The sequence below is a fragment of the Anopheles stephensi genome, chromosome 2, assembly GCF_013141755.1.
Source record: "Anopheles stephensi strain Indian chromosome 2, UCI_ANSTEP_V1.0, whole genome shotgun sequence".
NCBI classification, from domain to species: Eukaryota; Metazoa; Arthropoda; class Insecta; order Diptera; family Culicidae; genus Anopheles; species Anopheles stephensi.
The window spans coordinates 77,121,161-77,134,033 of record NC_050202.1 but is presented as its reverse complement, the minus strand read 5'-3'; the positions used below and the strand labels follow the sequence as shown (position 1 = coordinate 77,134,033).

At 47.8% G+C, this 12,873-nt stretch overlaps 2 protein-coding genes across 8 annotated transcripts; one reads left to right on the top strand and one right to left on the bottom strand.

Annotated features, from left to right (window-relative positions):
• Positions 1–182: 182 nt before the first annotated feature.
• On the top strand, positions 183–2,401 carry LOC118503570 (solute carrier family 25 member 51). The gene is made up of 3 exons (XM_036037003.1): positions 183–1,195; positions 1,263–1,392; positions 1,465–2,401. The coding sequence occupies exons 1-3, from the start codon at positions 717–719 to the stop codon at positions 1,747–1,749; spliced, it is 894 nt and encodes a 297-aa protein (XP_035892896.1). The 5' UTR covers positions 183–716; the 3' UTR covers positions 1,750–2,401.
• A 244-nt stretch (positions 2,402–2,645) lies between these two features.
• LOC118503567 (putative fatty acyl-CoA reductase CG5065) lies at positions 2,646–8,994 on the bottom strand. Of its 7 annotated transcripts, XM_036036983.1 has the most exons (6): positions 8,774–8,990; positions 7,436–7,449; positions 4,188–4,917; positions 3,558–4,103; positions 3,215–3,472; positions 2,646–3,136 (listed from the first exon to the last, which is right to left on the bottom strand). In XM_036036983.1, exons 3-6 carry the CDS (start codon positions 4,841–4,843, stop codon positions 2,977–2,979), a joined length of 1,620 nt encoding a protein of 539 aa, XP_035892876.1. In that variant the 5' UTR covers positions 4,844–4,917; positions 7,436–7,449; positions 8,774–8,990; the 3' UTR covers positions 2,646–2,976. The 7 variants fall into 7 exon arrangements, with proteins under 7 accessions (XP_035892876.1, XP_035892875.1, XP_035892879.1 ...); XM_036036982.1 differs by lacking the exon at positions 7,436–7,449 and having other exon boundaries at positions 8,774–8,989; XM_036036986.1 differs by lacking the exons at positions 7,436–7,449; positions 8,774–8,990 and adding an exon at positions 8,639–8,760.
• Positions 8,995–12,873: the final 3,879 nt, after the last annotated feature.

Genomic DNA, 12,873 nt, shown 5'->3' with positions numbered 1-12,873 from the left:
TGTAAAAAGCTGTATTTGTTTGATATTTTAAGCATTTTTTTTGTTAGTTTTGTAAGGCAAATTCAATAAATCCTTTTTTTTGTATTTTGGTCGAATTTTGTCAACACAATTAATAAAAATAAACAAAACTGTCGTTTTACATGACCACTCGATTACCCACCATGCATCCACCTGTCAGCTGATAATGACAGTTACCATTGTACAAAAAAAAAATGGTAAAGAAAAATACAAAACTATTCGCAAACACGGAGGGTGCTGATCTAATCAATTTTATCAGTGTGTGCACGTACAAACAATCTGCTTCGGAATGCACGAAGTGTAGTTAATCCATTGGAGAGGCAGCCCGCGAAATTAGCAGAAGCAAACCCTGGTGCTGGCCGCAACAGGATCGCTCATGTGATCTGACTGGTGTACCCTTGTTGTTGTCCAAATTTGGCCCCAAAATCCTGAAACTACATTGTTCTCCTGGTGGTCATCACTTATATAACTGCCAGAATCATATTTCGGCAGCTCCTGCACGTGTGCTGATGGAATGGGAAAATGGAACTCCTCATCTGTCCGGCGACGATAACTAGCGTGAATCTGTAGCGATGCTGCTAAGCGCGCACGGGCCTATCGCAGCAGAATTTTACCACACATACACACACCTGTTGGAGACACACAACAGCTTTTGTTTTTAATCGGTTCTCGCCCACGGCGTTTGTTTTGCGATCACCATGGCAATTGTTCGCGCTGAACCGACCGGAGTTCCGCCAACGGTCACAACCGTGGCCAACCCTTCCTCGGTACCTATCTTCTGCTGGCGGGAGTTTGCGTGCGGTTGGGGAGCGGCCTTTGTAAACATTACCGTCACCTACCCGATCTACAAGATGATCTTCCGGCAAATGTTGCACGGGGTGCAGCTAACGCAAGCTTTCGGGCAGCTGCGCAGCGAAGGAATGACCTATCTGTATAGGGGTATTTTCCCCCCGCTGGCTCAGAAAACCATCTCCCTGTCGTTGATGTTTGGTGTGTACGATAGCACACGAAGGCCTCTGGTAGAATACTGTAACGTGAATCCCTACACGGCCAAAACGGTAGCGGGCATGGTAGCGGGTACATTCGAAGCCATGCTGATGCCATTCGAGCGGGTGCAGACCCTGCTGGCGGATGCGACGTATCATCAAAAGTATCGCAACACTCATCACGCGTTCAAGTAAGTGCTTTTCGGTTAAAGTAGGAGGCAGACTCTGTTTAACTTAAAACAAGTTCTTCCTTTGTAGAATAATCATTCTGGAAAATGGTATTAAAGAGCTGTACCGTGGTTTGGTGCCGGTGCTCTGGCGCAATGGACCATCCAATGCCATGTTTTTCGTGCTACGAGAGGAAGCCGACAGTCGGCTACCAAAGCGGGTAAGTAAAATGTTTCTGGCGGACCCCCTTGATCGACACTAATCGCGCCCCCATTTTTCGCTTCCCGCGAAGGTTTCAATACTTTCGCAACGTACGCAGGAGTTTGTTGCGGGTGCTTGCATCGGTGCATTTATCAGTTCGCTATTTTATCCCCTGAACGTGGTGAAGGTGACCATGCAGTGCCGGGTCGGCGGTCCTTACGACAGTATGTGGACGGCGCTAAGGCAGGTGTACAATGATCGGGACCGAAGGATAAGAAATGTGTACAAAGGTGTCAGCATGAACTGCACGCGTGCATTCTTTAGCTGGGGTATCATGAATACGGCTTACGAGCAGCTGAAGAAAGTGTTCTACTGAAGTACTCGGTGAGCGGGCGCCCGGGATTGCGCGGTGGTGTGATCTCAGACCACATTTCTCCCCTTTTTACTCTTCGCCAAAAGAAAACCACCCACTAATATGAGATTTAAGCGTCCCAGCGTAAAGAGTGCACCAAAACGAGCGTTTTGTTACCCATTGCATTTAATGCGATCCCTGATCCGGTTTCTGTGTGCAGACGAAACAGTTCTAGTTGTCCGTTCCTCGTTGCAAACAAACAAACAAAAAAGTTTGTTGCTCCCGCGTGCTTAAAGTATTCTTCTGTCTATTTCGGCTCTTGATTGTAAATATAAAATGGCATGTAAATATTTGTAGGATGTAATGTACCTACCAACCGTCGTATGTTCGTTTAGGTGTAGTGAAATGTTGTTAGCAAACGAAACGGATGGTAATCGTTGCTTTAAGCGCAAGCATAATCCCAAAGGATGTCCCAATATTATTGGGTTGTGTCGTACAATAAAACGTTCGAACCAGTTACGGTGGTTCGCGTGTAGGAAGAAATCGATCGAGGTTACCGGTTACGGTTGCCGGAAGTGCATAACGAGAGCGAGGGTGTGTGATATGTACCGAATTTCGCACTAAGATGAATAAATCAAAACAAATATGCCATGTTCAGCACAAACCGTACTAAAAATGGGCCTGTGTCGTTTGCCATGTTCAAGGTGTAATTAGCAATGTCAATCGTAAAATTATAAGTACAGTCTCTCGAACAATTAATCCTTGTTCCCCCGCAGTGGACAGATTATAAGCCATATAAAGTCGGAACCGCGTCTTGAAAAGCTCTGTTTCTCATACATACACTACCCATTCACAGCATAGTCGTGCAAACAATAAAGAAAGAATAATTTGATCCATTTCCTTGGATCAACTAGATTTAGTTTGTTTTATAAAAATCTTTATTAATACGGTAAATATTATTAATCTTCCAATAAGCACACAATTGCATTGTTACAGTGAGTTTGTGCAAACGCAGGCTTGCGCTACGCTGAACCCCTGCTTTTACCGAGCCGGGGGCGTTGTTTGGTGTGCCTGTAGAAAAACGTCGTGCCCCAACAGTCCCAGCATAAATGATGATCGCGAACCTAATTACACGCTTAACAGAGCTTACAAACTATTTTTCACATTTTATAACGTCACCGTACAAAAAAGCACATATAAAACTCTCACTGACTTTCTACACAAAACGGGGAGTCATAGTGCGGAATGAAATCAAAGTCCCTGTCGAACGGTCGTACTTCCTCGCAGACCAACGATTGCGGTGTCAAAAACGAACTGAATCGAGCCAGTTATTAGCTCGAGGTACATCCAGAACAGCCACAGCCCGAGCACGTACAGCGCAATCTGCACTATCTTGTCCATGATGTAGAGTCTGTGGGGAAGATGGAAGTCAAAAAGGGCGTTAGCCGTGAGCATTATCACGCTGTAAAAAATTGTACCATAAGCTTACTTTCGGAGTAGCTTTCGTGCCTGGGGCAACGTTTCGGGCGCTTCCTTCAGGATGTACTGGCGGGCACCGAGGATGAAATCATACAGATAGGTCTGGTAGTTGATTTCCGTCACATCAAAGTAGAACCGCTTGCGGTCGTCGTGCGAAAGCCGCCGGTACAAGGATTTCGCATTTTCGCACCGGAATATCCATTCCTTGGTCGTGTAGTACTGGAGTATCGTCAGTCCGGCCGATATCCGCTTCTGTACCTTCACCAAGCTAGTGGAGCAAACATGAAAGCAATGATTAACATCTTCCAACGTGAGCTCTTCAAACTCCTGATCCTCGCGATCCGAGCACTTACAAAGGTTTCCGGCGCAGCAGCACCAGCAAAAAGTCTATCAAGTAGGCAGGCAAGTAGTGGAAAAAGATGACGCACAGCAGATGGTACAGATAGTTCGACTTGATCGATCCATCCGGGTACCAGAGGGCGAAGCAGAACGGATTGTCGTTCAGCACGCTGCGGCCCATCTCCAGTACCTCGCCCCAGCTGATCGGGTTGTCAGCCGACGAGGTAAGATTGTAGTACATCACCTCCTCCTTCCGCGGATCCCTCATGCGCTCCGTGCCGATCGCGATGATGGCGTTCATCGTGAGGTCGACGGGCATAAAGTCGGCCAGATACTCGCCGTTGCAGTGCATGCTGCGAATTACGCCACGCCCGGCACCGATCAGCAGTCCGGTCGGTCCGTTCGTACCTTCGCCCCAGCCCGGCAGCGGTTCCCTCATGGCGGCCGTCACGATCGATGGTCGGGCGATGGCGATCGGCAGCTTGCCCCGATACTGATACACCATATCCTCGGTGAGTGCTTTCGTGTAGGCGTACGTATTTGGCAGGTTGTTGAGCAGTCTGGCGGGGAAAAGTAAAGCGGGTACGTGAGGCGTGAGCTCTCCCTAGCACACAGCAACCGAACACGTTGCAAACGCTACCCACCTTGGCGTAATGAGATCCAGTATATCGTCATCGAGCAGACCGACCATCTTGGAGATGCCTTCCGGGTTCTGTGGTGCGGGATAATGCTTCTCCTCCAGCACCGCCTCATTGCACTGGCAGTAGGAGGTGGACACGTGCACGAACGATACCAGCTTGCGCATCTTTTCCGCCAGCGTCAGCACCCGTATCGTGCCGTTCAAGTTAATGTCCACCGCCTGGCGGATGTGTTGATCGAAGCGCACATTGGCCGCGCAGTGAAACACCATCTCCACGTTCTCCACCAGCTCCCGGTGATCGTCCTCGCTCAGTCCGAGTCCTTCGCTCAGGATATCGCCCCGGATCAGCCGGATCTTGTCCAACCGTGCCCCACACTGCTCGCGCACCTGATCGAACACAATATTTTTCACGTACTCCTCCTTGCGCTGGGCCGGATCGATACCCTTCTTGGCGCGTATCAGCAAATAGATGCACCGCACCTCACCACAGTCACGCAGCAACTTTTCCACCATGATCTTACCCATGAACCCGGTCGCACCGGTGATGAAGATCGATCGGCCGGCATACGATTCGGCGATACTGCACGGTGCCATCTCCGGCAGCACCGTCATCATGCGTCCATCATTCATCGCGGATCCGTTCTGTGGCTGGTCCCCCATCTGGCGACAGGCCGGCAATGGCGACAGGCCGGCAAATAATTTAGCTCCGGTTGAGTCACGCGAGCGAACGTGTCCTGTTCGATGGGAAGTAATCGGAGGGGCAAATTGTAGTAATTACTGACTCAGTCGGTGATGTAATGTAATTATAGCGATCTTTACTGATCGATAGATGTTTCATTGTGTGTTTGTGTGCTTGTTTGAGTCATCTACAGTTTATTTGCAACGGTCAAAAGCGGCACATCGTTCAAATATTTAAATTTTAAATCAGGCAAAGTCTATTAGTGTATCAGGGAGTTAATAAAAAAACACCACACTATCGATTCTATTTTTACTATCGAAAGCTATCAATCAGCCATCCCAATCTCCGGCCGCATCGTTTCGCACACTCGGCACGTCGTTTGCATACAGATTGAGCTCGCGCGTTTCAAGGAAGCTGCGTACGTGAAGTGATCGTCCTCGAGCCTGTGGCTTGTGTTAAAAACTGGTCGCCGCGGCTGGCTTGCACTGCACTGGTGTTATCGTTCCGCCGAGTAGCAGTTAGCAAAACGTTAGCATTTCCCAACGCTTAACATACCGACGGCACGCCTTCCCAAAATCCAATCGAACGTGTCTCGGTTGGCGTCAACTAAAAGTGCTGTTATATCATTGGGGAGGGGGTGTGAGCTAGCCCGGGTCGATAAATTACCAATCGAATGTTCTTCCCTCCCCAGCGGTGCCTTTACACCTTATGGTTTAGTTTTATTAACACATTTTTACAACGCACTGGTACCCGTACCCGCAAGGTGGAAAGGTGCTGTGGGGCCCATCATATCTGTCCATCCTGAAACGCCCGCAAAAGGTGGTAAAACAAAAACAAGTTTCAATAACCTTCTTCAACAATTTCAGCAAATGAAATGGAAACGTACACACAGATGCGGCCCCATCGGCGCATTCCACGTCTTACGCAACTTCGGTCGCTTCATTGTACGGGAACGTCTTGAGCAATCGTTCGAAGGCGGACAAATTCTGGATTTCGCATTTATGGAACGCTCAGGGGTGGTTTAAACCTCTTTACACGGACGGATTTATCTGCGTTCGACCTAATATATTGGCACGCGTGTAATGCATGCTGTTTATATGCCACAGAAAAAGGTTTATAATCTTCAGCAGCAATCAATAACGCTGCCGCTTAAGTTGCGTCCTCCTTAGCACGACCTACAATTATCGGCTGCTTAATATTCGTAATAAATTTTCTTCAGCAACTCCCCAGCGTGGAGACATGGCCATGGGTACGCGTGGTACGCTGGTAAAGTAGTTCTTCTCATTATTGTAAAGTATACAGCGAGTAGGTTACTTGCCGTTGGACTAGCTGTGCCACACGCGCAATGCACATGCGGATTCTCGATGATTTAATACTGCGACCATCGAAGAAATGGCGACCAGTTCAAGGAAAACTAGAGAGGAAAGTTTTAAAAAACCGTGCCGAAGCAGGGGAATCCTCCCGGGTGGCAAAAGCTGCACACGAAACCAGCCGTCCTTCGGGTGTATGGGAAAACAAGTGACCCGTGGTGGTGGTTTTGGCTTTCCGTATCCTGCACATATCTTGATCTTGATACTGAAAGTCGGCAGAACTGGTGTGCAGTCGGTCAAGGCCCCGCGGATGGTCGAAGAAAGACTGATGATTATGAAACCATTCTCACGGGCAGGCCCCTTATGAAAAGCAGAGCACGGTACGACGCGTTACTTTTCTTCGCCTTCAGCTCTTCTTCACATTCGATCTGATCGCATCATACGATCAGCATAAAGATATGCTAATACAGAGAGAGAGAGAGAGAGAGAGAGAGTGTGTGTGGTATTTATGGAATCTCAGCGCGGCGATTGATGCTGGTAGTTCGCAACGGTGTCCTTAACGGTGGCAATCCGCAGTACCGGTTTTCGGCGATACACCCTTGATGCGCGTCGGATTCGATTAGGTTTGAAGCTTCTGGATTGTTATCATGGACTTGAAATTATTAATAAAGGTTAGGCGAGGGTGCAGTAAAATCTGGCCACACGTGTAGCCTTGCAACGAACCAAATTGCATATGCTAATCAATTTACGATGTGTACCCGCTGGTCGTTCACCTCCACCCGGGGGGCACGCGCAACAGAAGACTCTACTGATAGCAAAGCGACGAACCCCCCTTTGCCCTTGGGATTTCAGTTGTCAGACCCGTCTAAACTACACTTGGAAAGGTGTGTAGTCGGTAGCGTGTATTGCCGATTAAATTGGAACTAGCAAGGACACATTATGTTTCGATTGTTCGATAAATAGGAAGCGTCAGTTCGGTGCGATGTTGTTCCCCCCTATCGGTAACGCCGCGTGCGTAAGCCAATGGTATGCCGATGCGATTGGACGGTTCCGTCGGGCGGCGAATGACATGAATAGCAAAAGGGATGGACATCGTACATATATCCGCCTTCATTCGGTAGTCTTGACGCGTTCTGTAGCGCAAGCAGGAATGATTCGTCGTCACTTTGTTACGCGACCGGTATGCGACTCACTGTCCACAGAAGCGGAATCCACAGAAGAACCTTTTTGCTTTAACACTTTAGTGGCAAGGTTTGTACTCACTTAATACAGATAAACTTTAAAAAAGAAAATAAGCATTATAATATTAGAGGTAAGATTTGAAGATAAAATAATAAAGCCACGCTTCAACCATTGCACGCTAGGTGCGCTCGCACGCTGCAAGAAGCATTGCAACATTTTTAATTTCATTTCAACCATCGCTTGTGGTCGGGTCGGGCCCAGTAATTGTGGGGACATTATGAGGTGATAAATTTGTCATTTACGTGCATCCATACTGCTTTCGGTTGGGAAAAGGGGCTGAACCGGTGTTGATCGCTGTTGTAATACGCAACACACTCGTCGCATCATTTGAGCCTGCGGCAAATGCAAATGCTTCATAAATCAGGCACACTATGTGCACTGTTTGCCAATATTGCAATCATTGCTAAAGACGACCCAATCTGGGGGGGGTGATCTATACCTTAACTTAGCTGTTGCCAGTATAAATTCACGGGAAGCAAGCATCTTCAGCCGGGGCAACCGATGATGAAACTGAAGCTACATGTTTACTCCTAAATGGACACAACGAGCGACCGATCCCGATAACACTGTCTGTGCCTCCGCTATCTGCAATCTTGGACGGGAGTGCTAAAAGCGGGACGTTTCACGCTTGATATTGGACGTATTTCAATCAAATCGCATTGTGGTATTGGCACCCGTAACAGGCATGTGCCTGTCCCATCAGCCGCTCATCAGCATATCGGTTGGCGGATTTGCAGATTGGCCCAAGAGTTAAAAGGGGAGCAATGAATTAAAGATGAGCAGAGCCGGCAATACCCTGTTGCAGGCAGGCATCCACCGTCTTTATGATTGACCTTACCACATGTGTAGCTAAATTTCAGGAACAATTTATCACTGGCTAACGCTTACCAAACTGGTAAGAAAAACAACCGAAGATAATCTAGATGATAATCAATTGCGAGCGCTAATCAGTTAAACTTTGACACAACCTCATTCTTCTTGAATTAATGTGTTTCAACTCAATAACGTTCAACGAGATTTATGATGCGCTGCAGCACACAACGCAGGTCACTAGCTAGTATTCTCCCGCACATAGTTCCACGGGTTTCTTACTGTCACTGTAATTCACGTGATGCAACTGCAGCCACGTACCGCTGACGGAAGACTAACACTTTGCCGTTTGTAAGTGTTGAAGAATATACCTAGCTGGCACTGTCCTATACGATCACGATTCTTGTCATTCACCTTCGGTTCGATCACTTCAAGCACACCGCAGGTTCTAGGTTGATGATAGTTTTGTGTTGTTACCACTACTCTACGATTACTGTCACTTCCTCACACATTACGAACTAAGAGTAAACAAATGCTTAGAATGCTCACACAAAAGTCGCCGGACTGCACGTTCAACTGTCACACGATGAAACTGCACGCGATCGCGATATGTTTTGCTGACAACGGTTCAACAACAACCGCACCGGAGAACTGACCGTCAGCGACTGCGGTGCGCGAACCACAAACCAAGTCAGATATAACTTCGTGCTGTATCTCGCCAGAAGGTAGCCGTGTGCTCCCGACAGCAAGCGCCACCACCACGTTTGCTGACGGGTGCAGACTAGTACAGGCTCAACCAAATATTTACAAATTACAGGAACTCCATTCCCACCCTGGTAGCCCCCAAAAGCATGGGCCGTGGTAAATCCCTCCCCGTAAGGGCTCTGTCCGCTTGCAAATTTTTTTTTTGTTTTCTTTACCCACACACACACACACCAACCAGTCCTTCGGCGCTCTCGTACCGCATTCTTCCGGCTGGGGCCACAGCAAGAAAGGTCACGCAAACGGCCCACCATACACATATGCAACTCGTTGCATACGCGCCCTGGGGGAGATAAGGTTCGTTACGTGAGGCGGATCATCATCGTCGGCAGGGAAACGGTCGCGGGGTCGATCGATGGTGTGGTGGTACCTCGTTCAGGGTCATCCTGGCGCGACCCAATTCTGGTGCTCGTTTTTCCAGTTGTGTCCTGCACGCGGGTCGCATGACTCTGCACGGTTGGGAGACAAGTCTAAAAGATTCCACTTGCTGCAAGTAGCGGGTGACTCATTGAAGAAAATCATGACGATCATGATCTGCCATTATGACGTGTCACATTATGTCGTTTTGAAGGAAACTTATGCAACGCGAGTGAGAATTGCATTTGCGAGAAAGCTTTAGGCGCACGGCACGATTGATTTGGTGAAAAATTATGAATGGTTGTTAAACTAAATTGCCAGCGTGAGGCGTACAACAGTTGATGGGTGGTGCTACAAACTGCAGGTGGCTCTGTATGTGTTCTTTAAAGCTTATGATAGAAATCCAATCCAAGCTGATAGTCTTTAGCCTATCCAGAAAGATTGGAATAAGCTCTAAAGTGACGTCCATATTTATGACCAATTATGTTTTTTGATCGTTCCGATCGACTATGATCGTTTGCTTTTTGAGCCACGGATTTGTAAATCATCGAAAACCTCAATCTTTTCTTCATATTGGTTATTAAGTAGATTGAAAATGCATTCACTAAAATTAAAACATGTTTAAGAGACACATTTTAGCTTCAAAATCCGTTCCAGTTCCAGTCACTATAACACTTGTGTTGTCAGTATTACCAGCACAATTTGACTAAAGCCAACCCTTAATAGCGATCATTGTCTAATTGGCACATCTTTCCAAGCGAACCCATAGGCCCGACGGCCCGCCCGTTAGTGGGCAGTTTAATGCCTGCACGCTTAAGTAAGGTACCAAGGGGGAAGCCCAGCATCGCCCGAGGTTAGTTGGACCGCCGATGTCCCACTAACCTTTATGCTAGCTGCCCCGACACACAAAAAAAACGGCAACTCACGATGTAAATGTACTACCACCATGGGGGATGGGTAGTGTAAGCTTTTATTTTTATTACACCTACTACTGCCTGCTGCCTGCTGCTTGATAAACCAAACTACGGCTCACATACGCTCACAACACCCCGCGCAGGGAGGCACGGGATTCAATTACTCAAGAAGCGAATCCTGCCCCGAAAAAATCTCGGCCCCGCCCGTGGTGGATTTCTGGTGGTGCTACGACGCGGTTCTGAAGCTAAACGGCACTTGCCCCACAGAGTTGGTGCACTTGGCGCTTAGTGGCGCTTCCATGCGTTACTCGTGTGACCATCGCTTGCCGTCGATGGCTTAACTATTGCTGCAGGGGAGTCTTCCCCCGGGGTCCCCGGCATTGCGGTACAACCCATTCCGGTGGTAATTGTTGTAAAATTGAATTGCACTTTCGATGTTTATCTGGGCATGTCGAATGGCTGGCGGTTGGAAGGCTAATCGGTACGGTACCGCACAGTTGCCAGTAAAGTTTCACCTGCAATGTGCAACCAAATGAGCGCCCGAAATCAGATAATGCTCCGTGTTCGGCCGGCTCGCCCACCTCCCTCTCCCCGGGGCACGTTAAATCTATCAATTAGCATTACGAACCACAAATAAAAACCCCCAGCTTCCGTTCCGTGGCATTGGTTTGCAGTTGCATATGCCGCTGCAAAGGTGCAATCGGTGCGGTGCATTACACAAAACCAGCATTAAATTTCGATTCCTTACAGTCAGATTTCGGTTAGGAAATAGGGCTTGTGTGTGCTTTATTTTATTGTTGCAGTGCGTTGCAATCGTCCTTCATTAATTGGTGCCCGCAGTAGTGGCTACTGTCACCCCATTCTGTTTACGATCACTGCACACCAGTAAAAGGTGCCCATCGGAAGGTAGTGTGCTTGTACTTTAAATTTTGCACTCAATTTCAGTCACATGGCCTCATCAATGATTCCGTGTTTTTGTGTTTGTTTGCTTCTCTCACTCGACCCCACTCACCGTCTCTCGAACCCGCTCACGATCGATGGGGGCCGGAAAATCCAACCCATTGCGCAGGTCATACAATCACTTATCCCCGCCTCACCCGAGGTCACGATGATACCGATACATCGGGCCCCCGAGAATAAGGCCATAATTTACGAGCACGTTGCATAAAGCACCCCGGTATGAAGGCTTTGCGGTGCAACGGCGATTACAGCTAATTAAATGCACCTTTACGGTCGTGATTGTGGCAAAGATGTGCGCATGTTTATCAGTCAACTTTGTGGTTGGTATGTGCACTTTTGGGGACACTTTCATGAAGTAAACTTAAGTAACTTCTTCCACCGCTCAGGTGTCAACTGCGGCCGAACCAGGTGAATGGATCGGAGGAAAATCTGTCTCTCGATTCTATAAGAGGATATTAAGCCTACACACATCACTGTGGGAGGTGTTTTGTTGTACCTCTTGCCGTCCATGAGGGGGTTTTGCTTAATAATGTAGCCTGGAGGAATATAGTGGAGCCTGCAGGTCAGATGTCAGTGTGCCAAGAATGTTGCATGGTTCTAGGGTCCGCACACTACAGTATCGCGACGATCGGTCACACGAACCACTTGCTTTAAAGTATCTAAACTAATAATAATATTGCCGACAATCCGTGTCCAAATTCGCGGACTTGGTGACCAAACTAATTACCTACCATTACCTCTCATAATAATGTGTTATGATTGATCGCGCGAGACACTGTCGACAGGTTTGGGTGTGCTGACTAGATCGGTTGCCTAATGCAACGCCCTGTGCAGGACTGGAAAACAAATAAAAACTCGGTACGCTGTGTGAAGTGGGGCTTCGTTTCGTGAACGCGACCCGTGACACATGGTGTGGTGTGAGAAGTCATTAGATGTGGGCCCGACGCCCGGCTTTGCAGATCATTAATCAGCACATGGTGTGTGGCGTGCACTAACGGCTAAACACAGCTAGTATGAATGGTGTAATGTGCATTCGGCAAGCATTCCCCCAAGAATGCCGCAGACCTAACCCAAGTCACCCGTACCGATCCGTATGCAATTAAAAATGTGCTTCAACACGACAATAAAAAAAAGGCAAACCCATTCTTACCAGCGGAACAATGCACTTGCACATGCTCGCACACACACGCACACACGGGGCGATCGTTGAAGGTTAATAAATGCAGCAAGCACGTTTGCTGCAGTAATTCTAGCGGTGCGGAGCATAATTGCAAGTGCAAGACACCTGGCGCGAAACATGGCTCTTGGGTAGGAAGGCTAAAGTGGGTTGAAAGACCAGTAAATGCCGGGAGGGAGTTTTTAAGCTAGCAAATAACATGTATTGTTCGTTGCATTTTCGTAGTCCAATAACATCCTAAGCATAATAAGTAGTGTAAGTTTGCTTATGACATGCGTCAACCGAGATTGCCATCCAGACCTTCTCACTTTTAATTAGCAGAGCAATCACCGATCAAACAATCGGACTTATGACGTTCGAACGAACCGAAAACTTCACAAATCCAATCCACATTTAAGTTTGTAAATATTTACCTTTCTTCAAGGCTATACACAGTTGAGCTGAAAAGACAAACATATGAGCAGTGCTTCCGTTAATTT